Genomic DNA, 21,212 nt, shown 5'->3' with positions numbered 1-21,212 from the left:
CACTTAAGTCAAGAAAACGTCTTACTAACTCACATGCGTTTTGAAAATAAATCTAATTATAGTCTTTAATTTTGTTTTATTTTAATTTTGAGAATTAATAGCAGTTAATAATTTATAGTCCAATTTTACAGATTATTTAGTCAATGTGTGATATTGTATATAATATTGTTTACATTTCTAAAATTACATATGTAAAAATTTGAAAAATATAAAATTTGAAAAATATATATATATATATATATTGTATGTATAATTTTCTTTAGTTTATCATTTGAAATATTAAAAAAACATTAATGGGCTCCATATATATTTATATGGAGTCCTTTTTTAAAAATATATTTATTATATTTTAAATATATATATATATATATATATTGGATGTTTTAGTACTCCCTCCGTCCTGTTTAAGAAAAGACATATTCTATATTTACATGTTCCACTTAAAAAGGCTCTATCGTATTTTTATGTCAATTTATATGAATCGCTACTAGATTACTGCTGATTGGCGACGAATTTTAGCGACGAATTTTTAATCTCTCGCTAAAATCATGTTATAGCGACACACCAAAAACCCTGTCGCTATAACTTCAAAATGAAGGGCAAAAATGTGTGCGCCAATTTAGCGACGGAATGTTCGTCGCTATTCTGTCGCAGTAATTAACGGGACTTGGCGGGAAGAAGAAGCTGGGTTCTCTGGACGTTTGAAGATGTAAGCTGGGATCTTTGGAAGATTGAAGGCGCAATTGTTTTTTTTTGGGTGATGAATGCTATTTTTCTGCTCATTTAAATGAGTTTATATAGTGCCATATATCTATTTGAATTTGATCGGTTGAATATTGTGGAGCTCAGAATTATATAATAATATTGAGAGAGTGAATGAGTGTGTAGACTCCGCATGTCATTATTTTAAAATGCCACTTGTCAAAACCATGTTAAAAATTTATTGTGGAGCTCAGAATTATATGATAGTATAGATATAGATGATATGCATCTAGTATGAAAGAAAAGGGTAATTTAGGAATTTCTTTAATCAACATTAACAAAATTGAAACCTTTAATGTGACCTTGAATAGAAACCCTGCATTGTTGGATACAATACTCTATTAGAAAAGCAAAATTGTCCAAAAAAGAATCCAACTATATCATATTATGCAGAACAATGTATTCAAAACAATGAAAAGCTGATGACACAATTTTGCATAATAAAGACAAATATATCGATATTATGGACTAACTAGATAAAATGATGCACCTTATTAATTATCTACAAGTCATTCATTAACAGTTGGTGCCTTTTTTTTTTTTTGCCAATAGATTACAAAGTACGCTACTAAGTAATCTATAAAAGATTAGAGTAATTGTGTCTGAAAGACGCCTTTTCCCGTTGAGCTAATCGATGGGCCTCTTTGTTGTTGTCTCTTTTTATCCAGTTGAATCGGCAGTGATCAAAGGCAGTTTTGGCTAGCCAAATATCGTGACAGATTCCCCAAACTCCAGCTAACTGACAGACTTCATTATTGACGGAGTTGGAGACCTGAATGGAATCTCCCTCAAAAATCACTTTGCGCGAACCCTTCCTTCTAGCCCACCATATAGCCTCTCTTAATTCCTTCTAGCCCACGACAGTTGGTGCCTTCGCTGCCTCATCTAACACTTTTTCACTGCCATACATTTTTGAAATAAGTACGAATGATCCAGCCTCAACCCGTGAAAATCAAACAAGTATGTAGGTTCCTACAGTTAGCATAAACAAAGCAGTTGCAACATTAATTAACATCACAAATACAACCAGGCTTTATCAAAACTCATGGATTTAAAATAATAAAGCATAGTCAATGTTTACACCATGCAATTCCAATAAAATCTTAAGCAACTAATGATCGTTGTAAAATGCACAATTTGATGCATGATCTTGCTTTATCATTGACACAAACAGAGTGCTCAATTGTAACATCGGCAACCCAACAAATAGCCGAAAATGTTCGGCATTTGTTATTTGCTAACCCTAAACCATCTCTTGAAAGTCTCCCTATGATTTTACAAGGTTTAGCCGGTATACGAACCATTGCACCTTTTGGTTATATGGACTTCATTAACCAATCGTTCATCCAATCACTGTATTTGCCAAGATTTCAATTTCTGCGATACTTGGAATTGCGAGATTCTGAAATAGAGACAATGCCGGAAGGTATTGGTATGTTAAAGCATTTGAGATTTCTCAATTTAATTGGTTCCAAAATAAGAAGTTAATTCTATTCTGGAACCAATTAAATTTAAATTATCTCAGACAAAACGATTTAGAGCCACGCTCGGATAATAAACTATACTTGATGTTTCACAGATGCTCGGCATTTCAGAATCCTCTTGTTTTATTGGATGCATGGACAACGAGCTAGGGTCCTTAAATATGATATTACGAACAGCAAAAGTAAAACATAGTTTGTAAGAGATACATATGGAGATGGAATCATATATCAAGAAACAATTCCCAGCCCTGGGGCTAATTTAATCTTCCACAATTTCCTAGTCATGTTCAATAATTTATGGCAGCAGCATAATGGAGCCAAAATTTACACAAATTAATCATCAGCAGGCATAAAATATAACATCAAAATGAAGTTCATTATCAATAATCATTTGAATTTTAATGTCGAGAAACAGATTGAAATATCAAGATACAATCATGAATTGTCTGACTCAACTCTGAATTGAGACCTCAAGCTAATCTTTTGCTGTTTTTAAGAAAATTGAAGATCAAGCCAAAAGATTGCTAATAAGTTATGCTTGAACAGGTTAAAAACCAAAACCAAAATCTACCTATCCACTATAGAGAGAGCTGAAATTTACAATTCTCTAGCCGGTAGTAAAAATTTATGATGCTCCTCTTCATCAGAAACTTCATGCACCTCCTCCTCACCATCTTTCTTATCAGCAACATCTCCATCCTAAAAGGTCTAAGGAACAAACTAACTTACAACTGCAAGATCAAAAGAAAGTTATCAACAGAAACGCTTTGAGAGGGCTAATAATCACCCACAGACCTTGACTATCGGGGTCCGATCAAAAAACCCTTGATGTTTACAAACGATCAGTAAATCCCTGATGTTTACAAACGATCAATAAACCCTTGATCTTTATGGCGGCGCCATTCACGGCCCTTATAGACAAAAATACCCCTTCTATTTTGGCTTTTAATTTTATTTATTTTTTTGAATATTTAGTGACGTGTCAGCTAACACCTAGAGCCACCATTCAACCCGTGTTATATAATCCTCATTTAAGAAACAGTAGAGATTCATGAAAAGCAGCAATCAGGCCTGGATTGCACCTTTTTAGTTCAGTCCTGATTTTCTCATTCTCACTTCTTGAAGAATCTGTTCATTTATGTTGTCCCTCAAAATGTGGCTTAGATCAGGCATAACAATGAATGACAGTGGTATTATGGAGCTAAATTTTACACAAATTAAACTCCAGGCAGGCATAAACATCACATGGAAACAGGATTATTACCCACAAAACATAAATCAAAGTAAAGATTAACAAAAATAGGTTCATTAACAATGATAATCTGAACCTTAATGCAGAGAAACAGACTGAAATATCAAGATACAGTCATGAACTGTCTAGCTCAACATTAAGTTGAGACCTCAAGCTAACATTTTGCTGTTTTTAAAGAAATTGGAGATCAAGCCAAATGATTGCTAACAAGTTATGCTTGAACAAAAACCAAAACCAAAACCAAAATCTACCTATAAACTAGGAACAGCTAAAATTTACAATCCTCTATAGTAAAAATTTATGATGCTACTCTTCATTATCAGATACTTCATGCACCTCCTCCTCACCATCTTTCTTATCTGCAACATCTTCCTCCTTATCTGCAGCATCTCCCTCCTAAAAAACAAAACAAATTAACAAACTCAAAATGAGAGACTCAGGGAATTTTTTTATCAAAACAAGAGCTTTGAGAGAGATCAATACATACATCTTCATTTTCAGCATCATTTGCTTGTTCCAAGGCCTTCACATACTCAGCCTTGAGCTCAGCAGCTTTATCCAAATAAGGCTTCTTCTCCTGAAACAAATCAAAACCGAGGGTTCAAAATCATCCATTGATACAATTTATTAGTATTAGGCCTCTCCTGTGGAGAAAGTAGTCAGGAGAAACTCACTTCATCACTCAAAGCTTTCCATTTTTCACCACCTTCCTTCGCAACCTAAATCACAGTACAAACTTTATAAATACAACACAGTTAATGCCAAACTCTGTTTTACATATGGGTGATTTGTTTACAATCATTAATTCACCATTTTTTTTGTTTTGGTGCTTTTGTATAAGCATTTTCATTTATAATTGGTAAAATTAAAAAGCATATATTGTACCCTTTTGACATCCTTAGCATCAGGATTCGCTTCTTTGAAGGCTTTTCTAAACTCGTCCCTGATTACAAACAGTAATTTGTTAATAAACACAAGTAAAACCCATAAACAGAAAGGGAGGCGGAGACAGATATTTACAAGAAGACAAAAAAGGCGGTAGCAGGACGTTTAAGCTTGTTGGGATTGTCAGCCTTCTTAGCTCTCTTTGCCTTGGGTTCTGTCGATGTAGATTTCTTCCTGTAATACAATATAAACAATAAGCCCTCACATAACAAAATTAATTCAAGCAATTCAGTATAATATCTGTTTACCTTTCAGCAGGTTTCTTCTTAGGCTCGGCCGCCTTTTCAACAACTTGAGCCTCTGGAAAAGGACAATAATCCAGACCAAAGAGTTAAGTAACAGCAATAGAAATAACTATGTTACATCACAAACAAACAAAATTAAACGCACCCAGATTCATCTTGATTCTAGCTTCAAGGCTGCAGCTGTGCATGCTAATAAGAGCCACTGGCACGTCCTTCTTGCAATCTTCACTGTAATAATCAAAAGATTGTCTCAGACATTTTTACAAACAGTTGATGTGCATTATACCCAAAAAAAAGTAAATGCCAAGAGCAGAAATGAACCATTTGGCAAATGCGCTGCCGTCTTTGCCGCGAACCATGGTGGCATTGGCAGAAGTATCCTCAGCCTCCACTCTTTTCCTTGCCATTTCTTAATTTTTTCTTCTTCTTCGAAATTCTGAACCGGTGAGAAATTGGAGGGTTAGAGAGTGCGATATAAAAAGAAGACAAGCGAGGGAAATTTTGCATTTCTTTTTAGGAAGTTTTGTGTTTTTCTTTTGGCGCTCTTTCAAATCTAAACTAAATCATTGCCGCCATATATTTCACTGAGACTTTTTAAAATTTAACGCGCTCTCCCTCTGGTTTTTCAATTTTTCATTCACTTTCCCACTGCAGATATTCAGGCTTCGAACCAATCTCAACTGTAGGCCCAAATTCGAAAAGTTACACTACCCTCATATAAGCCCAGGCTTATATCCATTACCAACTAGACTGCATTTTGCATATAATTTTGGAAAACTTACAAAAAACAAAAATCTAAAAAACGAAAAAAATAATAATAAAAATACGTACTTTCCAAAAAAATTACATTTCATACCTAAAACATTTACAAAAAATAAAAAATAAGTTTTTATATTTTACGTACTGTATTAGAAATTTATTGATAGTGTATCAAATGTACCAAAAATATAAATAAAGTACATAAATTATGTAATTTTTTTATTTTTAGATACAGTTGGATTTTTTTGACTAAGTACGTATTTTTATAAATTAAATAATTTTTAGAACAATTTTATAAGTATTCCTACAATTTTCATGATTTAACTGGTAATTTGTCTCCTCAACTTGAAAGTGATCAACAATTAACACATAATTTAATTTTGAAATCGATTTTATATTCAACTTAATTTATATGGTTGGTTCCATATTAAACTTGATTTAAATAATCAATTTAGTATTAAACTTGATTTTACTGAAGGAGATGATCGTGACAAAGAATAAATAAAGCCACGGCAGAGAAGTTTAAACTTTAAACGAGGAGTAAATAAATAAAATGAACAGAAAATAGAGAGTTACTATAATCATAAGATTAGTATCGGAGGGTTATAAAAAAAAAGCTCCTTTTTTTTTGTATTTACTCGAAATTAATTCAACGAGCTCTCAAGGGGCACACGCCTCTTCGTGTATTTCCATGTAAATGTTGTGATGGTTTAGTAGTGGGATCAAATTAATTAAAAAATGAAGTCAAAGGTCGGTAGGTATGTATAACCTACCCAAAACAGAAGCATTTTTAAACAATTCTTTTATCAACATTTTCCATGCAATAACCTGAACTGATTACGTTTGTTGTGATGCTTGAACACCAACAAATATTTCCATGATAACACTTGCTGTTTTTAACAAAAATTTGGTGGAACTTAGAGGATTTAAAAGTAATATATATATATATATATATATATTTGCATTCTTTAGGATCTTTTAATATATAATTTTTTAAAAATTATTTAAAAATGAAGTAAACAATGCTAATTTAATTTTTTTTTACAAACCTACTTTATTTTTAAAAATAACTACAAAAATACTGAAGAAAGGCTTAATTTAAATTTTTATCCTAAACAAATATTTATAAAAATATCAGTACATTTTAAAAGATCCACCAAACTCCACAAATATTAGTACATTTTGAAATATTTTTTTCTATTATTACTATCTTTTTTTTAACACTATTAATAATTATTAATTTGATAAAAATAATGATAATATGTAACATCAATAACTTATAATTTAATATAATTTTCATTTCTTTTCTTTTATAAAATGATTTTTCTGGACAATAAAAAACCCTTCATTAATTTCAAAATTAAAAAGTATTAAAAAATTAAGTTGAAGATGTAATTAAAAAAATCAATCTAACTAATTTGTAATCTATTTGAGGAGAATAAGAACAAGTAATTAATAATGCCTTCTTGACTGATCCGTAAGGCAATCAAATTGACCATAAAATGAAGTCAATGTGTTTAGGTATGGCCTGCAAAAGCAATTCCTTCGACATTTTCCATGCAAGAACTGAAATTGCTTACGTTTGCCTGTCGCCTCCTCTTTTAAACATCGAAATTTACACATCGTTTTTCTCGTAGCAAAGCAGAGAGATCTCGCGGCCACTTTTGTATCTCTCGTTAATTTTCTCTGCTTTTTGCTTTTCGCGTCGAGTCTTTGAAAACGAAGAATGGAAGAGATAGTGAAGCCTCGTTCTGATAATAGAGAGTACAGAAGAATCGTTCTTCAAAACTCTCTTCAAGTTCTATTAATCAGCGATCCTGAAACTGATAAGGTGATTAATTTCATTTTAAACGACGACTTCTTTTGATTTTCGTTTATTGATTTCTAACGCTTTTTTTTCGTCGTCGTTTGTTGTTGTGGTTCGTCGTCTTTGATGGCTAAAGTGTGCTGCTTCTATGGATGTTGGTGTTGGCTACTTCAGTGACCCCACTGGCCTTGAAGGACTCGCTCATTTTCTCGGTATTTATTTATTAAATTAATTTCAATAACAATTCTAAGAAATTAAATAAAAAGACATTTTAGTCATTTAATACTAACTTTTATCTGAATTATTCCATCTAAATTTGTGCCTGTGTCAAACAATCTTGAATCACCTTAGTACAAAAGCCTGTGAATTAGAAAATTATATAATGCGAATATTATTATCATTTTTTACAAAACTTTTGTGCCAATTAATAAATTATAAACAAAATTATGTTAATTTATTGATTAGAAATAGAGTTATCATCTTTTAAAAAAAATTAACAATTATTAATTTTTTTTATCAAATGCTGTAAAGTAATTTCTTTTTTAAAATATTTCTCTGAAACTATTATAAACTAAATATAATAAACTATAAATTACATATTACAATAAATATAAATTAAATATTTTTGTAATGTTGAAAAATAATAATTTTATTAATTATTTTAAAAATTTATCATATTACATTATATGTTTAAACTATTATGAATTAACTTAACAAACATAAAAAAATGATGGGTTTTGATATGACTTTTATATGGGATAACTCAATAAATTTTGGTTGACGCATAAATAATTTTATGCGGTATGTTTACTTGGTATATTAAAATTGCAAATTCCAGCAAAGTTCACTTATATTTTTGCCAAAATTAAAAAAATATAATTCAAAGGCTAACTGGTCATGCATGAGTTTTGCAATAAGTAGCTGGTTTTTATTCTCATTTTCTGTTTTTTTTTTCTTTCAAGAATGTGTTTGAAATTAATAAATTTTATAATTTATAAAAGAAACTCATTTGACAATTATAATATTCCTATCTGCTTTATTTTTAAAATTCATTAGAATTTAAATATTTTTAGCTCTATATAATTGGTTATACTTGATTCAAATTCTAATAAAAATAATAAAATTGTAAATCAAGTCTTAGAAACTTCTAAAATTCTAAATAATGACATTATACTCCTTAAAATTAAAATAATAATCATAAATATAATACATATAGAAGATATTTTTGATAAAAGAATACATTTAGTAAATTAAAATTTCTTGAAACATAATATTCAATTCAATTGAAATGAGTTGTACTAATTTTTTAGGATACCAACACAATAAATCAGTTACAAATTAATTGTACTCTATAATTTATTTAAATTAAATAAATTATATATTAAAATTGTCAATATTATGTAAGTGTCTTTTCTTTGTTAATTGTGCTATTTTATAATTGTTTTGCAGAACACATGCTGTTTTATGCAAGTGAAAAATATCCACAAGAGGGTAGTTATATGAAGTATGTTACAGAGGTATATAACTTTTCTTTTTACATGAAGTTTTCACTCTGTGCGCGAATGTAATTAAATAAAGGAAAATTACAATCATTTTGAACTAAAAATTTTCTTGTCTTGAATTTAAAAAAATTATGATCTTTTAGTTTCGAACCCTTTAATTGAATATTGAAGCACACATTATCTCAATAAAAGCTGATAAAGTAAACACAGATTATGCAAACTAATAATTGAGTTGAAAAGATAGAATATTAGAATGAACTCTACTAATTAGAAAACTTAAATTGAAAGAATTTTTAGATTTTGTGGATTCAACGAATTTCTTAACTTCAAAGTACAATGAGTTTTTATAAAAATTTAGAATGAAAATAATGTGATGGAAGGATGGCTGGAAGAAATTTTCTCTTAAATTGAATATTCTCTCCATGGTTTTGTTTCATTTATAGCATGGCGGCCGTTGCAATGCTTATACATCTTCTGAGCACACAAATTACCATTTTGATGTGAATGCCGATTCATTTGAAGAAGCTCTGGACAGGTAAATTGTCTTCACTGCTGTTTATATGTGAGCTTGGTTCTTGCTTCACTTCTGGTTACCATTTCAGGTATGCACAGTTCTTCATTGGACCATTGTTGTCAGCAGATGCAACCATGAGGGAAATCAAAGCTGTTGATTCTGGTTAGCAGCTTTCCAGTTTTTCTACCCCTTCTCTTAAATGACTTTTGTTTCTTAAATTTCCTTTAGTCAAATTAATGTCAATAATTAATTTATATGTTAGAGATAATAAAACGATAGTTGGAGCATCATAAACTTTTGTGTTCGGTCCGTAGTAGCTCAAGAGGGGTGATATGAAGTTTAATCTTTTTTTTTTCAAACTTATAGAGTAAAACTGAAACTTTGCCAAACTAACAAGTCAAACTAGTGTTAGTAAAGTAAAGTAAATCTTTTGAAAATATTTAGGCACCGTTTGGATTTTGAAATCCATGGTATGTGAAATCCATAGATTTAAAAATTCCATTGTTTGCATTGAACATAAATCCATAGATTTATAAGGTTTTTTTTTTTGGAATAATAAAAGTTTAAAACAATCCATCAATCTTTAAAAATGATAGATTTCAACTTTATTTCTTTTCTTGTGGTTCATTTATAATTTGTAAGCTTCAACAATGATAATTAATTAATCTCTTAATACTCTTTTTCAAAATATTTAAGAAATTAAATATTAAACTACCATTGTGGCTTGACTTGCTCTCCAGCTTACATTTCCTTTGAAACTTCTTAGCTTATGAAATATTCTTTCACTCCTAATATAATTTTCTAGAAAACAGTAGATGAGTATTTTTATGGGCTTTATTAGCACCAAAAAATTAAAAGCTAGATCCATTAGATTTTTAGCCAATATTTTGGTTGATCAGTTATTTGATATGAAATTATAACTTTCTATGATTGAAAAGTTTAGAGTTTGATACTTGATAACTCCGACTTGATTAAATTATTTACTCTCTCCCGTCCCAAATTGATAGGCACTATTTAAAGTTTTTATCTCAAATTATACGTACTCAATTATTACTTTAATGGGTATTGCAATGAAATGTATTAGGAAGAATACAAAAGATACAAAAAAGACAAAAGATACCCCTATATTAAATAAGGGTAAGTGTGTAATTTGTTGATAAACTAACTCATTTTACCTAGAGAACTAAAATTTCTTAATAATTGTGTTTGTCCGAAACTACCTATCAATTTTGGACGAAGAGAGTGTTTGAGTACAAGATATGATGGATCAGTGTTTATTTACACTTCAAACACAATGGACATTCTTTATAGGGATGTATGATTAGAGTTGCACCTAATAGGGATATATTGGCTATTTGACACTGTCATTCTCTTACATGCAGAGAACCAGAAAAATTTATTGTCTGATGGTTGGAGAATGCATCAGGTACATATTTTAGAAGTTATTGACAAACCAAATTAATTTCAAAATGTTTCCTTAGATTTTATTCTCCTCTATATTTGGAATTTTAATAGACTTTGCTGCCTATCTGTAAGTTTATGTCAATCGATAATTGTACATCTAACTTATCTATATATCTCACTGGAACTGTTTTTTACAATGCAGCTTCATAAACATCTTAGCGATGAATGCCATCCATATCATAAATTCAGTACAGGTCAGAAAAAATCAAATCTAGTTTGCTAGCACTTTGATAAGCTGCCTAATGCTGTAAACGTTGTCATTTACTTAGATTAAGAGGTTAAGTGAGATACTAATTAATTTATTCTAATAAGCTAAAATGATGCTACTGTTAATCTCATTGACTCTGATCGATTATTAAGTCTAAGCGCAATTTCATGAAATATTGAAGAGTTTTTAACAGCCGTAGGTAATTTACAGGGAACTGGGAGTCATTAGAAGTTCAACCCAAAGCAAAAGGGCTGGATACTAGAGAAGCGCTTATTAAACTATATGAAGAAACTTATTCTGCCAACCTCATGCAATTGGTGATATATGGAAAAGGTTAAAAATTAACTGCAGCCTGCCTAGTGTTTTTATTTTGCTTTTTATTCTTGAACATGCATAACTTTTTGTCATTGAAATCTTCAGACAATCTTGATGCAATTCAAAGCCTTGTTGAGAACAATTTCCAAGGTATTCGAAGCAATGACAGAAAATGCATCTCTTTTCCTGGTCAGCCTTTAACATCTGAACACTTACAGGTATGCCTGGTTTGTTTCTTAATTAGAAATCCTGCAGAAAGATCAATGCATATGAATGAATGGAATTATACGTACCTTTTTAAGCAAGTTTTTCTTCATTCAATCATTCAGGTGATTTTCATTTATTTCAGATATTGGTGAAAGCTGTCCCAGTGGAGAAAGGCCACAAACTGAGAATTGTATGGCCAGTAACTCCGAGTATTCTACATTACAAGGAAGGGCCATGCTGGTATCTGGGTTATCTTATTGGTCATGAAGGAGAAGGATCTTTGTATTACGTCTTAAAAACATTGGGTGCGTTGATCTTGAGCATGTCGAGTCATCTAGACCACTAATGCTTTTGACATGATATGCCATATGCTCCTAGTTGCATCTACTTAATTTTGATTCTTTAATAATTTAAAAGGTATTTGTATCTTATTATGACTTCATTTGCACTAGGGCATGGATGATTATTTTTGTTAATAGACTATATGAGAATGCTTGCTGTCTTGATATGGGATTTATAATTGTATAGGCACAACTTTCTTGCTGGTTATTGAGTTTTTACCTTTTTATTTCTTTTGGAAAAATAATGAACCGGAGAAAATATTGCAGGCTGGGCTACAAGGTTGTATGCAGGTGAAGAGGAATGGAATCAAGAGTTTTCCTTCTTTAAAGTGACGATGGATCTTACTGATGATGGACATGGTTAGTTTGTCTCATATCACACACCAGTTTTGTTTGTGCTTTTAATTGCATAAGCTTTTCTAGTATTGATAGTATGTAATATTTTTGTCCATAACATTAAAATTTCTCCAGTTTTACATAAACTGAGGTTATTATATTCTTTTTGGCTTTATGCAGAACACATGCAGGATATAGTAGGACTGCTATTTAAATACATTTACGAATTACAGCACTCTGGTGTATTAAAATGGATATTTGACGAGGTATTGAATTATAACCGTACGTATATTAAAGCTCTTATGTGCATTATTATTTGGTGAAATAAGCAATTTTTAATAACTCTATTTTGTTTATGAAGCTTACTGGTATTTGTGAGACAAAATTCCATTATCAAGACAAAATCAATCCTCTTCACTATGCAATTCGCATTGCATCAAATATGAAGGTATAAATATTAATTTTCTATTTATGCTGGAAAGACTACCTTATTTTTCTTAAGTAAAGGTAGGCTAGTAGCTACTGACTTCTTCTACTATTTGTCAACTATAATAAATTGACGACTAGCGCCATGGCAGCCTCACATGTCACACGAGTCACACGACCAATACTTAAATTACTAATTATCAACCTCATAGATGGTTGGAAGAAAGTAACCTAGAAATGTGTTTTCTTGGGTTACTTTGTTATTGACGAGTGTGACACATAAGGTCAATGTCCAAGTTGCCATGTATCTGCAGATGTGTATTATGCATGTACTTCAACCTAGTTTCCCATCTCATGTTGTTATAAGTTTATGAAACCTGTCAATTGATGTTTTTTTGTTTTTTTTTGGGTCCAGTTGTATCCTCCAAAAGATTGGCTAGTGCAATCATCCATGCCTTCTGAATTCAGTCCAAGTACAATTCAATCGGTAATGGATCAGCTTTCTCCAAACAATGTGCGGTAAGTTCATTAGTGAACCTATTATCTAATCGAAAAACAATAAAATGTCTACTGCTGTAAATACTCTCCTTTATTCTTGGCACAGATCTTTATAGAAAATTTTATTTCATCCTGAATCTGTTGTTTGTTTGGCTCGCAAATATTCAGAGAGACTGGATTAGTTGAAAATAACAAAAAATCATATAAATCATTGTTATTATAGATACTGCTCAAAAACAAACAAATTAGTAATAACATGTCAAATGCCCATTCACAAGGACCAAAGGATTACCAACGATCCTGCATAATCTAATCTATAAGGTTCACTTTGTTTCTCATACTATATTTCTTAACATTTTATTTCTTAGCACTTCTGTTGTATGTCTTATTTGTTGGATGTTCTTAACATTTCATGATAGTACATCAAGCGAAAAAGGCAGTTCATTTATTCAAATGGTTGCTATGCCATTGTCATTCAGATTGGAACTAAGATTCATCTCCTTTTTATGGTTAAATTCTGGTTCTCACCATGTGCTGAATATTTTATTGTTTGATGTATGTATTTCCTAATAAGCTGTCTGTCCAACAGAATCTTTTGGGAATCTGAGAAATTTGAAGGGCAAACTGACATGGAGGAGCCGTGGTACAAAACTGCATATAGCATTGAAAAAATAGCTAGCTCCACAATTCAGGTTTGTTTGTGATAGTATCCACTTCAGTTTGATGATAAGAGGTGCAGAACTATTAACCGGATTTTGTTCTTTTTTTACCAAATTAAGTAAATTTCTTTCAATTTTCAAGTAATTTTCTCTAAGAAGAGAATGTGAGGATTCTGAGGAAGTTTCTGTTTGATTGAAGGACTGGATATCATCAGCCCCTAATGAAAATCTACATCTACCAGCACCTAATATGTTTGTCCCTACTGACTTATCACTCAAGCATGCACAAGAGAAGGTTTTATGGAATATTGTTATATTATTTTGTGACCTTTGTTTTCTTGTAAGTTTGTTTCTAATGCTTTTGACCTACGCAGGAGTTCAAATCTCCAGTGCTTTTAAGAAAGTCATCCTATTCATCACTATGGTATAAGCCTGATAAAATGTTTTCCACACCCAAGGCATACGTTAAGATAGATTTCAATTGCCCCCATGCTAAGAGTTCTCCTGAGGCTGAAGTTCTCACTACCATGTTCACTCGGTTGGTGAAAGATTACTTGAATGAACATGGTTAGTAGTTTGAGTTTCCTTGAACAAAAAGAAACCTTATATTTCTCATTTCAATTTTCTTTCTTTCTAATCAGAAACTAATCTTATTCCATAAACAAGCAGCAATTTTAAATGATTTTACTTTCTTTCTTAATTTTGGCCTTTTTTGGTTGATTAATCTGCTTTGGTATTTTGTTATTTTCTTGGTAATCACTAACATATTCTGCACATTTCAGCTTACAATGCACGAGTTGCTGGGCTATTTTATTCCATAAACACGGGAGATAGTGGTTTTCAGGTATGTTTAAACTTTGCTAATTGTGCCTAAAGTGGTTTAGTGTTGTTGGTCGATGGAACCATGAAGAGAGAAGTCATGCCACCTCTAGAGCTACTACTAGTAGTAGTACATCTTAAATTTAGAGATGAAAATACCGTTGGGATTGTTATATTTAATAAAACATTGCTAGAACCTGATATAATAGCTTAAACTTCTGAATTGAATGGTCACCTCTATAACTGAAAATTCTAGAGCTCAACTCTTGGCAATTATATATTATTTCCAAGTGCAATGCTTTAAGGGCACTAGGGATTCACATCAGGTCTCTGTTAGAAATTATATAACTATTTATTCGACACTCGCCTCAACTTTCGGGTTGGATATTTATTTCACAGCATCATCAAATTAAGTACTATTATGTGTATACTCATTCCACAAGCCAACTATATGCTGATGAATTGATGGACAGATAATTAAGTTTTAAACATGGGTGATTCAAATATTGCATCAATCAAGAGATTCATTCATTACAGTGTTAAATGCCTGGAAGCAGACTAGAAGTGCATGTTTATAAACCACAAGCCTTTTTTCTTTATTGATTTTCTTCTTTATAAGTTGAAGAAAGTTGTCTAATAGTTGTCTGCTCAGCTGGATGCTATATTATTGCATATTATCAACTGACTTGAATATTTCCTCTGCCTTTATAGATGACTCTGACTGGTTATAATCATAAATTAAGGATTCTACTGGAGACTGTGATTGAGAAAATCTCAAATTTTACTGTGAATCCTGACAGGTTTGCTGTGATTAAGGTAATATTATAAATATTTATTTTTGAATGATTTCAACTTTCTGTCTATGGTATTTGCTGTATTTGTCTTTTGAAAATCTTCAACCACGCTCAAGTGCTTTTTAGCTATGAAATTTTTTTCTCCTTTTTTAATGCACAGTGATATCAAATTTCAATTTAACTAAACATGCATGAGAAGTAACATCTCTAAAACATTATTTCTTCCTTCAGATCTAAAATTGGGGTCAGTCGTCCATGTTCTTGTCTTGTGATACCATGAAGTTAAAAGACTACTTTACTGAGCAATTAAAACATAATAAATGCAAAATTGCAGGCTTATTTTTCTTTTCTCTTTTCGCAATTGATTCTTTAAAGATTAATTTTTAATGAAAATGTCCACTTTATGACAGAACCAGACATGGAGCCTTTGGTGCTATATGTTCTTGGAAATGTGAGAGTATTTCTATCCCTCCATAATCCATTAAAGGATTCGAACTATACTATTTTGTATAGAAAAAGACTACAAATTGATAGTGCATCATCTGGATGAGCTCTTTCAAGTTAAGGAACTTCTTCTGAGAAGATCCTTAGCTAGAAAGTTAGCTCCTCACAGTTAGGTTTAATGGTAAAAATTTCTCAAGATTGTGTTTCTTCAACATTATGATATCAGAATCTTTTTACTTTAAGAGCAGAATAGAACTGTAGACAGTTTCATGGACACGGTATTGGATGTGGAAGTTTGAATGAGCATCTCAAGAAGTACAGTATTGACTATTTGGTTATAATTGATATCAGGAAATGTTATTAAAGGATTATGAAAATCGCAAGTTTGATCAACCCCGAGAACAAGCTATATACTATTGCTCATTAGTACTACAGGAACAAAAATGGCCTTGGATGGAAAAACTAGAAATTCTTCCTCATCTTGTGGCTGAAGATCTTGCAAAGTTCACTCCCATAATGCTCTCAAGTATCTTCCTGGAATGCTACATAGCAGGTATTTCGTCTTGTCGACTTACTACATCAAAAGTTCCACAACTCCTTATGTTATTGTCTTCGATTTACTGGTCAATTAACGTTTTTTTATTTTTCAGGTAATATTGAATGCAGAGAAGCCGAGTCAATAATTCATTATGTTGAAGATGTTTTCTTCAAGGGTCCAAACATTATAAGCCAACCTTTATTCCCATCCCAGCATTTGACTAATAGAGTTCTCAAACTCGAAAAGGATGTGAATCATTTCTACCCTATTAAAGGCTTAAATCCGAGCAATAAGAACTCTGCTCTATTGCACTATATTCAGGTAACTTTATTTTATAATTAACAGCATCTTCTGGTTTGTGTTGTTATTCTTCAAAGGATTTTTTGCTACCAAATTCTGTGCCAAAGCTCTGAGAATGTCAAAGCATAAAACTTACCCTTGTCTTCTTTTTGTTTTTCTGCTTCTTTGTTTCCTTTATCTATTCCTCTATTACTTCGGATAAAAAGGAAATTTTGGATTCCCATGAGGATCTAAATGTTTAAAGGATGCTAAGCCACTAGTTTTTGTGTGCAAGGTTGTCTCTCAAAATTTGTACAGATAACTTAGCAACCTAATTTAGTCCAAGCATAAACTTGAAATTCCAAGAAGAGAAGTACTACAATTCTGGCATATATGTTTTCTTGATAAATTATGTGCATGATTTTTCCATGAAATTATTCTTTGCAAAGATTTTGATGGAGTTTCTGAATTCATTTAACTGAAACTTGCAGGTGCATCAAGATGAATTTATGCTGAATGCGAAACTTCAGCTTTTTACTCTTATAGCAAAGCAAGCAACTTTTCATCAACTAAGAACAATCGAACAGCTCGGCTATATCACTATCCTTAGTCCGAGGTATAAGAGTTTCTGTCAGAAAGCATTACACTGTACTTGGAATATGGTCATATAATTAAAGGTATTAAACAATGCAGGAATGACTATGGTGTTCATGGAGTACAGTTTACTGTTCAATCTACTGTAAAGGTATGCAGCATTAGCAAACCTTTCCTATGATGTTTAGCTGTATATTATACTGATCTTAGTAATCTGGACAGGATCCCGCACATATTGATTTGAGAGTTGAGGCATTTCTCAAGATGTTCGAAAATAAAGTTTATGAGATGACCGATGATGAGTTTGAGGTTAGATTGGATTGCCATAGTCTGATAAGTATAACTTTAACCTATAATACCTGGCAATGGAAACGTAAATGTTGAAATGAGAAATGGTGATTTTACAAGAATAAGTAAAAAATATAAGATTTTGAAGTTTCAGAATTCTGGGGAAACTAAACTCCCGACAAATTTTTGTGCAACATAGACATTAACTGCTGTAAATTTTCTCTGCATATTTAAGTTTTGACATGCAAACATTTAGATATTACCTCACATAAACATGACTATTAACAGTATTCATGGTTTCAAGATCTTAATGCCTGGGTTGCTACTCCATATTTGTACTGAATAATAACCAAATGTAGAGTTTGGAGGAAGATATTGCTCATAGCTTCAACTCCCTCCAAAATGATTGATGAATCGGCTGTTTTACAGGACAATGTTAAGGCATTGATCGGTACGAAACTTGAGAAGCACAAGAATTTGTGGGAAGAGTCTGGTTTTTATTGGAATGAGATTTCTTCTGGTACTCTCAAATTTGACCGCAGAGAATGTGAGGTACAAATATTTTCTTATCACCTATATTGCACGTAAACTTATCGAGTCCATGTTTCGGCATTTCATTTGACATTTTCCTATTTTCAGTATTTCTATTTCCATACTGCATAGCTTATAAGTACCTTAATTATGGGAAACCGACATCTTTTAGTATTCAAAGAGCATGATTCAAGTTTTTCCTTACTAATGGCACTAAAACAGGTTGCAGCACTCAAGCAGCTTACGAAACAACAATTTGTAGATTTCTTTAATGAATTTTTAAGAATTGGTGCACCTCAGAAGAGGACACTGAGCATACGTGTTTATGGAAGCCTGCATTCACTTGAGTACACTACAGATCATACCAGTGAGCCAACTCAACCCGATTCGGCTCGAGTCGATGATATTTTTAGTTTCAGAAGATCACAGCCTCTTTACAGTTCATTTAAAGGAAGCATTGGTCATACAAAATTGTAAGGATCAAACCTTACAATTCTTCTAAACCAAAACCATTTATGAACTAACAATGTTTCTCTTTTTCAAGTAAATAAATTGTTGAAGTGAGTGTATCATGAGGAAATCAAGAGTTATTGAATTGATTGTCAGGAATAAAAGTGATGTTTTCTTTTGTTGAACAAAATAATGAATTGTATATTCTAAATTGCGATGATTAGTCTCATATTTGGATGTTCTTTGAGGTGGGATGTATTTATAAGTTCATAGGAGTATAATTTATAAGTTGATTAATGCAATTTAATTTAATATTCTTTATTATTTTACTATATTGTGAGATGTGGAAAGACGAGATTGTTAGATTTTATTAATATATTTTAACTCTATATTTTTTAAAAAATTATAATAAATAAAATAAATATATATACATATATATATATGGATGAGTATTTATAGAAACTAGTTTCGCATTACGTGCTATGCACGTGGCTCGTAACATAATTAACTTAATTTTATTAATAATATCTTTAAAAATAATAAGATAGAAATTTAAATAATAATATATTGACCAAATACAATATTTTAATTTTGTAGTTCAGTTAAACTAAAAGATAGATATTCCTACTAATTTGGAGACAATTTAGTTATTTTTTACATACTAAAAACTAAATTGGAGATAATTTAGTTATCTATTCTAATTAGAACTTTAATTACAATAGTGATTAATTAAATAACTAATTAGTTAATGATTATAAAACCTTTATTTAGTAGTAAACTGAAAATGATTATTAAGTAAATTTGCCTATCCCCAATCCGTGCTTTTATATATAGTATAGATATAGATTTAATATCAAACCATAATTTAAGAATAAAATAAAAGTCAAATCATATTAAATTTTGATTTGGCAAATCAATATTTAGTTATTTACTATGTCTCTGTTTAATTTGGTTTATTTTGCTTAATATGATACTCCCAATGTCTCATTTTAATTGAGAAAATTTTCATTGCACATTGTTTAAATTTTTTGTAGTAACTTTATTTTTATATCCTCATATTACATTAAATGCTTCACTACTTTTTAGAGAAATGCTTTTGAAATGCATTCATTGATGAGGGTAAAAGAAGAAAACCAGTGTGAAAAATATTTTATAAATAGAAATTTTCAAATAGAATGAGACACTCAAAATAGAAAATTTGGTCAATTAGAATGGGACGGAGGTAGTACTTAGCACATGCGCGCATATATATAAAAAAAACGGTTAGCGCAGTTTTTAAAACTCCAAAATTAAAATCTAAACCATTAATTATAAAAGTAAAAATTAAAACGTAAATCTAATTTTTTAGACCGATTAATCATATTCTTTTTAGTTTAATTTTACGGTTTCGGTTTAGTTAATTGGTTTGACCAATTTTTTTGTCCACCCCTTACCACGTGTTGAGCGCGGTTCACTATCGCCGACTGGACACATTTTCAGCAAAATTCTAGCAATCGATCGTCAAACTCTTGCAGTGTGTTTTTAATATTTTTAGGTCTTTTTGGTGTTTTCTAAATGCAGTATTTTTATAAATAAAGATTAAAAAGGTATTTTTTGAACGGTTAAGTATGAAGTGTAATTTTTAAAAGATTATAATACTTTTGCAAAATAAATTTAAAAAAATGGTGAACGATGAACTTTCCTCATAAAAATAAAAATTTAATCTCTATGTAAAATGTTTGTTCTTAGTCAATTATATTTTCATAAGAATTAAAAAATATAATTAAAATATAGTTAAATTATTATAATGTACTTGACTTATATTAATTTTTTTAGAAATCAATTATTATGGACTAGTAATTTGAACAACAAAAGCCACTCTATTTAATTAAGGGTTAAATGCAAATTCATACACCAACTTTGACCTAATTTGCAATTACAACATAAACTTTGAAACTTGGCAATATCAGTAACCAACTTTACACTTTTGGCAAATCGATACACCAAACTCAAAAAACACTAACGTGGACATTGTAATAAGCCGTCATTTGTCGTTTTATGATTGGTCGGTGTACCAATTTGCCAACAAATGAAAGTTGGTTACCGACATTGCCAAGTTTAAAAGTTTATGTTACAATTGCAAATTAGGTCAAAGTTGGTGTATGAATTTGCATTTAACCCTTTAATTAATAATTTATTTTAATAATTTTACCAATAACTAACATTATTTATAATTTTTATTTTTATTTTTGTGAGATATTAACTCCTTTCTTTCCTTTTAAAAAGGTCACATGACTTTTACAAACAAAATAAAAATTATTAATTATTATTGTTTTTTTATTTTACTCGTATTAATAATGGTCTTTTATTTTGAACATATTACTTTAACATTTTTCACATTTATCATAAGTCGCAGTTTGGTAACTCTTATTTGAAAATTAAGATACCTCACTTTCAATTTCGTCAACAACTAGGGGCTTTTGTCAGTTACATTAATAATTCATATTCACTTTTAAAGGATTTGTCACCTCATTTTTAATTATGTTAACGATTTGATACCTCACTTTTAATTATGTTAACGATTTGATACCTCACTTTTAATTATGTTAACGATTTGATACCTCACTTTCAATTATGTAACCGATAGTACTTTATTTTCAAACGATTTGATGCCTCGCATGTAATTCCGTTAACAATTTGGTACTTATATCTGACAGAAGGTTGTAAGTGTTTGCAAAATTAAAACTGAGGTACAAAATTGTTTGATTTTTT

The 21,212-nt window shown here is 30.7% G+C and overlaps 2 protein-coding genes across 2 annotated transcripts; one reads left to right on the top strand and one right to left on the bottom strand.

Annotated features, from left to right (window-relative positions):
• Positions 1 to 3,536: 3,536 nt before the first annotated feature.
• LOC126676318 (high mobility group B protein 7-like) lies at positions 3,537 to 5,185 on the bottom strand. Its single transcript, XM_050370498.2, has 8 exons — positions 5,010 to 5,185; positions 4,834 to 4,916; positions 4,692 to 4,743; positions 4,519 to 4,617; positions 4,384 to 4,441; positions 4,173 to 4,217; positions 3,986 to 4,075; positions 3,537 to 3,894 (listed from the first exon to the last, which is right to left on the bottom strand). The coding sequence occupies exons 1-8, from the start codon at positions 5,093 to 5,095 to the stop codon at positions 3,805 to 3,807; spliced, it is 603 nt and encodes a 200-aa protein (XP_050226455.1). The 5' UTR covers positions 5,096 to 5,185; the 3' UTR covers positions 3,537 to 3,804.
• Positions 5,186 to 6,915: 1,730 nt separating this feature from the next.
• On the top strand, positions 6,916 to 18,785 carry LOC126679357 (insulin-degrading enzyme-like 1, peroxisomal). The gene is made up of 26 exons (XM_050374370.2): positions 6,916 to 7,278; positions 7,391 to 7,466; positions 8,704 to 8,771; positions 9,200 to 9,291; positions 9,359 to 9,432; positions 10,653 to 10,696; positions 10,877 to 10,928; positions 11,153 to 11,275; positions 11,363 to 11,475; positions 11,607 to 11,769; positions 12,073 to 12,165; positions 12,322 to 12,407; positions 12,503 to 12,589; positions 12,983 to 13,086; positions 13,655 to 13,757; positions 13,924 to 14,019; positions 14,099 to 14,291; positions 14,507 to 14,568; positions 15,255 to 15,359; positions 16,133 to 16,334; positions 16,432 to 16,640; positions 17,090 to 17,214; positions 17,292 to 17,343; positions 17,415 to 17,501; positions 17,910 to 18,032; positions 18,234 to 18,785. The coding sequence occupies exons 1-26, from the start codon at positions 7,174 to 7,176 to the stop codon at positions 18,486 to 18,488; spliced, it is 2,892 nt and encodes a 963-aa protein (XP_050230327.1). The 5' UTR covers positions 6,916 to 7,173; the 3' UTR covers positions 18,489 to 18,785.
• The last annotated feature ends 2,427 nt before the right edge of the window (positions 18,786 to 21,212 follow it).

The sequence above is a fragment of the Mercurialis annua genome, linkage group LG4 (assembly GCF_937616625.2).
Source record: "Mercurialis annua linkage group LG4, ddMerAnnu1.2, whole genome shotgun sequence".
In the NCBI taxonomy this organism is placed as follows: domain Eukaryota; kingdom Viridiplantae; phylum Streptophyta; class Magnoliopsida; order Malpighiales; family Euphorbiaceae; genus Mercurialis; species Mercurialis annua.
The sequence above is the reverse complement of the archived record's forward strand: the minus strand, read 5'-3'. Positions and strand labels throughout refer to the sequence as shown.

What these genes read in the sequence shown, in the direction of transcription:
- LOC126676318 (XM_050370498.2), bottom strand. Translation starts at nt 5,095, where the DNA reads ATGGCAAGGAAAAGAGTGGAGGCTGAGGATACTTCTGCCAATGCCACC. An exon ending in AAGAAGAAACCTGCTGAAAG is followed by an intron (nt 4,618 to 4,691) that starts GTAAACAGATAT and finishes ATTGTATTACAG; the next exon opens with GAAGAAATCTACATCGACAG. An exon ending in ACCGCCTTTTTTGTCTTCTT is followed by an intron (nt 4,442 to 4,518) that starts GTAAATATCTGT and finishes GTTTGTAATCAG; the next exon opens with GGACGAGTTTAGAAAAGCCT.
- LOC126679357 (XM_050374370.2), top strand. Translation starts at nt 7,174, where the DNA reads ATGGAAGAGATAGTGAAGCCTCGTTCTGATAATAGAGAGTACAGAAGA. An exon ending in AGGACTCGCTCATTTTCTCG is followed by an intron (nt 7,467 to 8,703) that starts GTATTTATTTAT and finishes ATTGTTTTGCAG; the next exon opens with AACACATGCTGTTTTATGCA. An exon ending in GCATTGCATCAAATATGAAG is followed by an intron (nt 12,590 to 12,982) that starts GTATAAATATTA and finishes TTTTGGGTCCAG; the next exon opens with TTGTATCCTCCAAAAGATTG.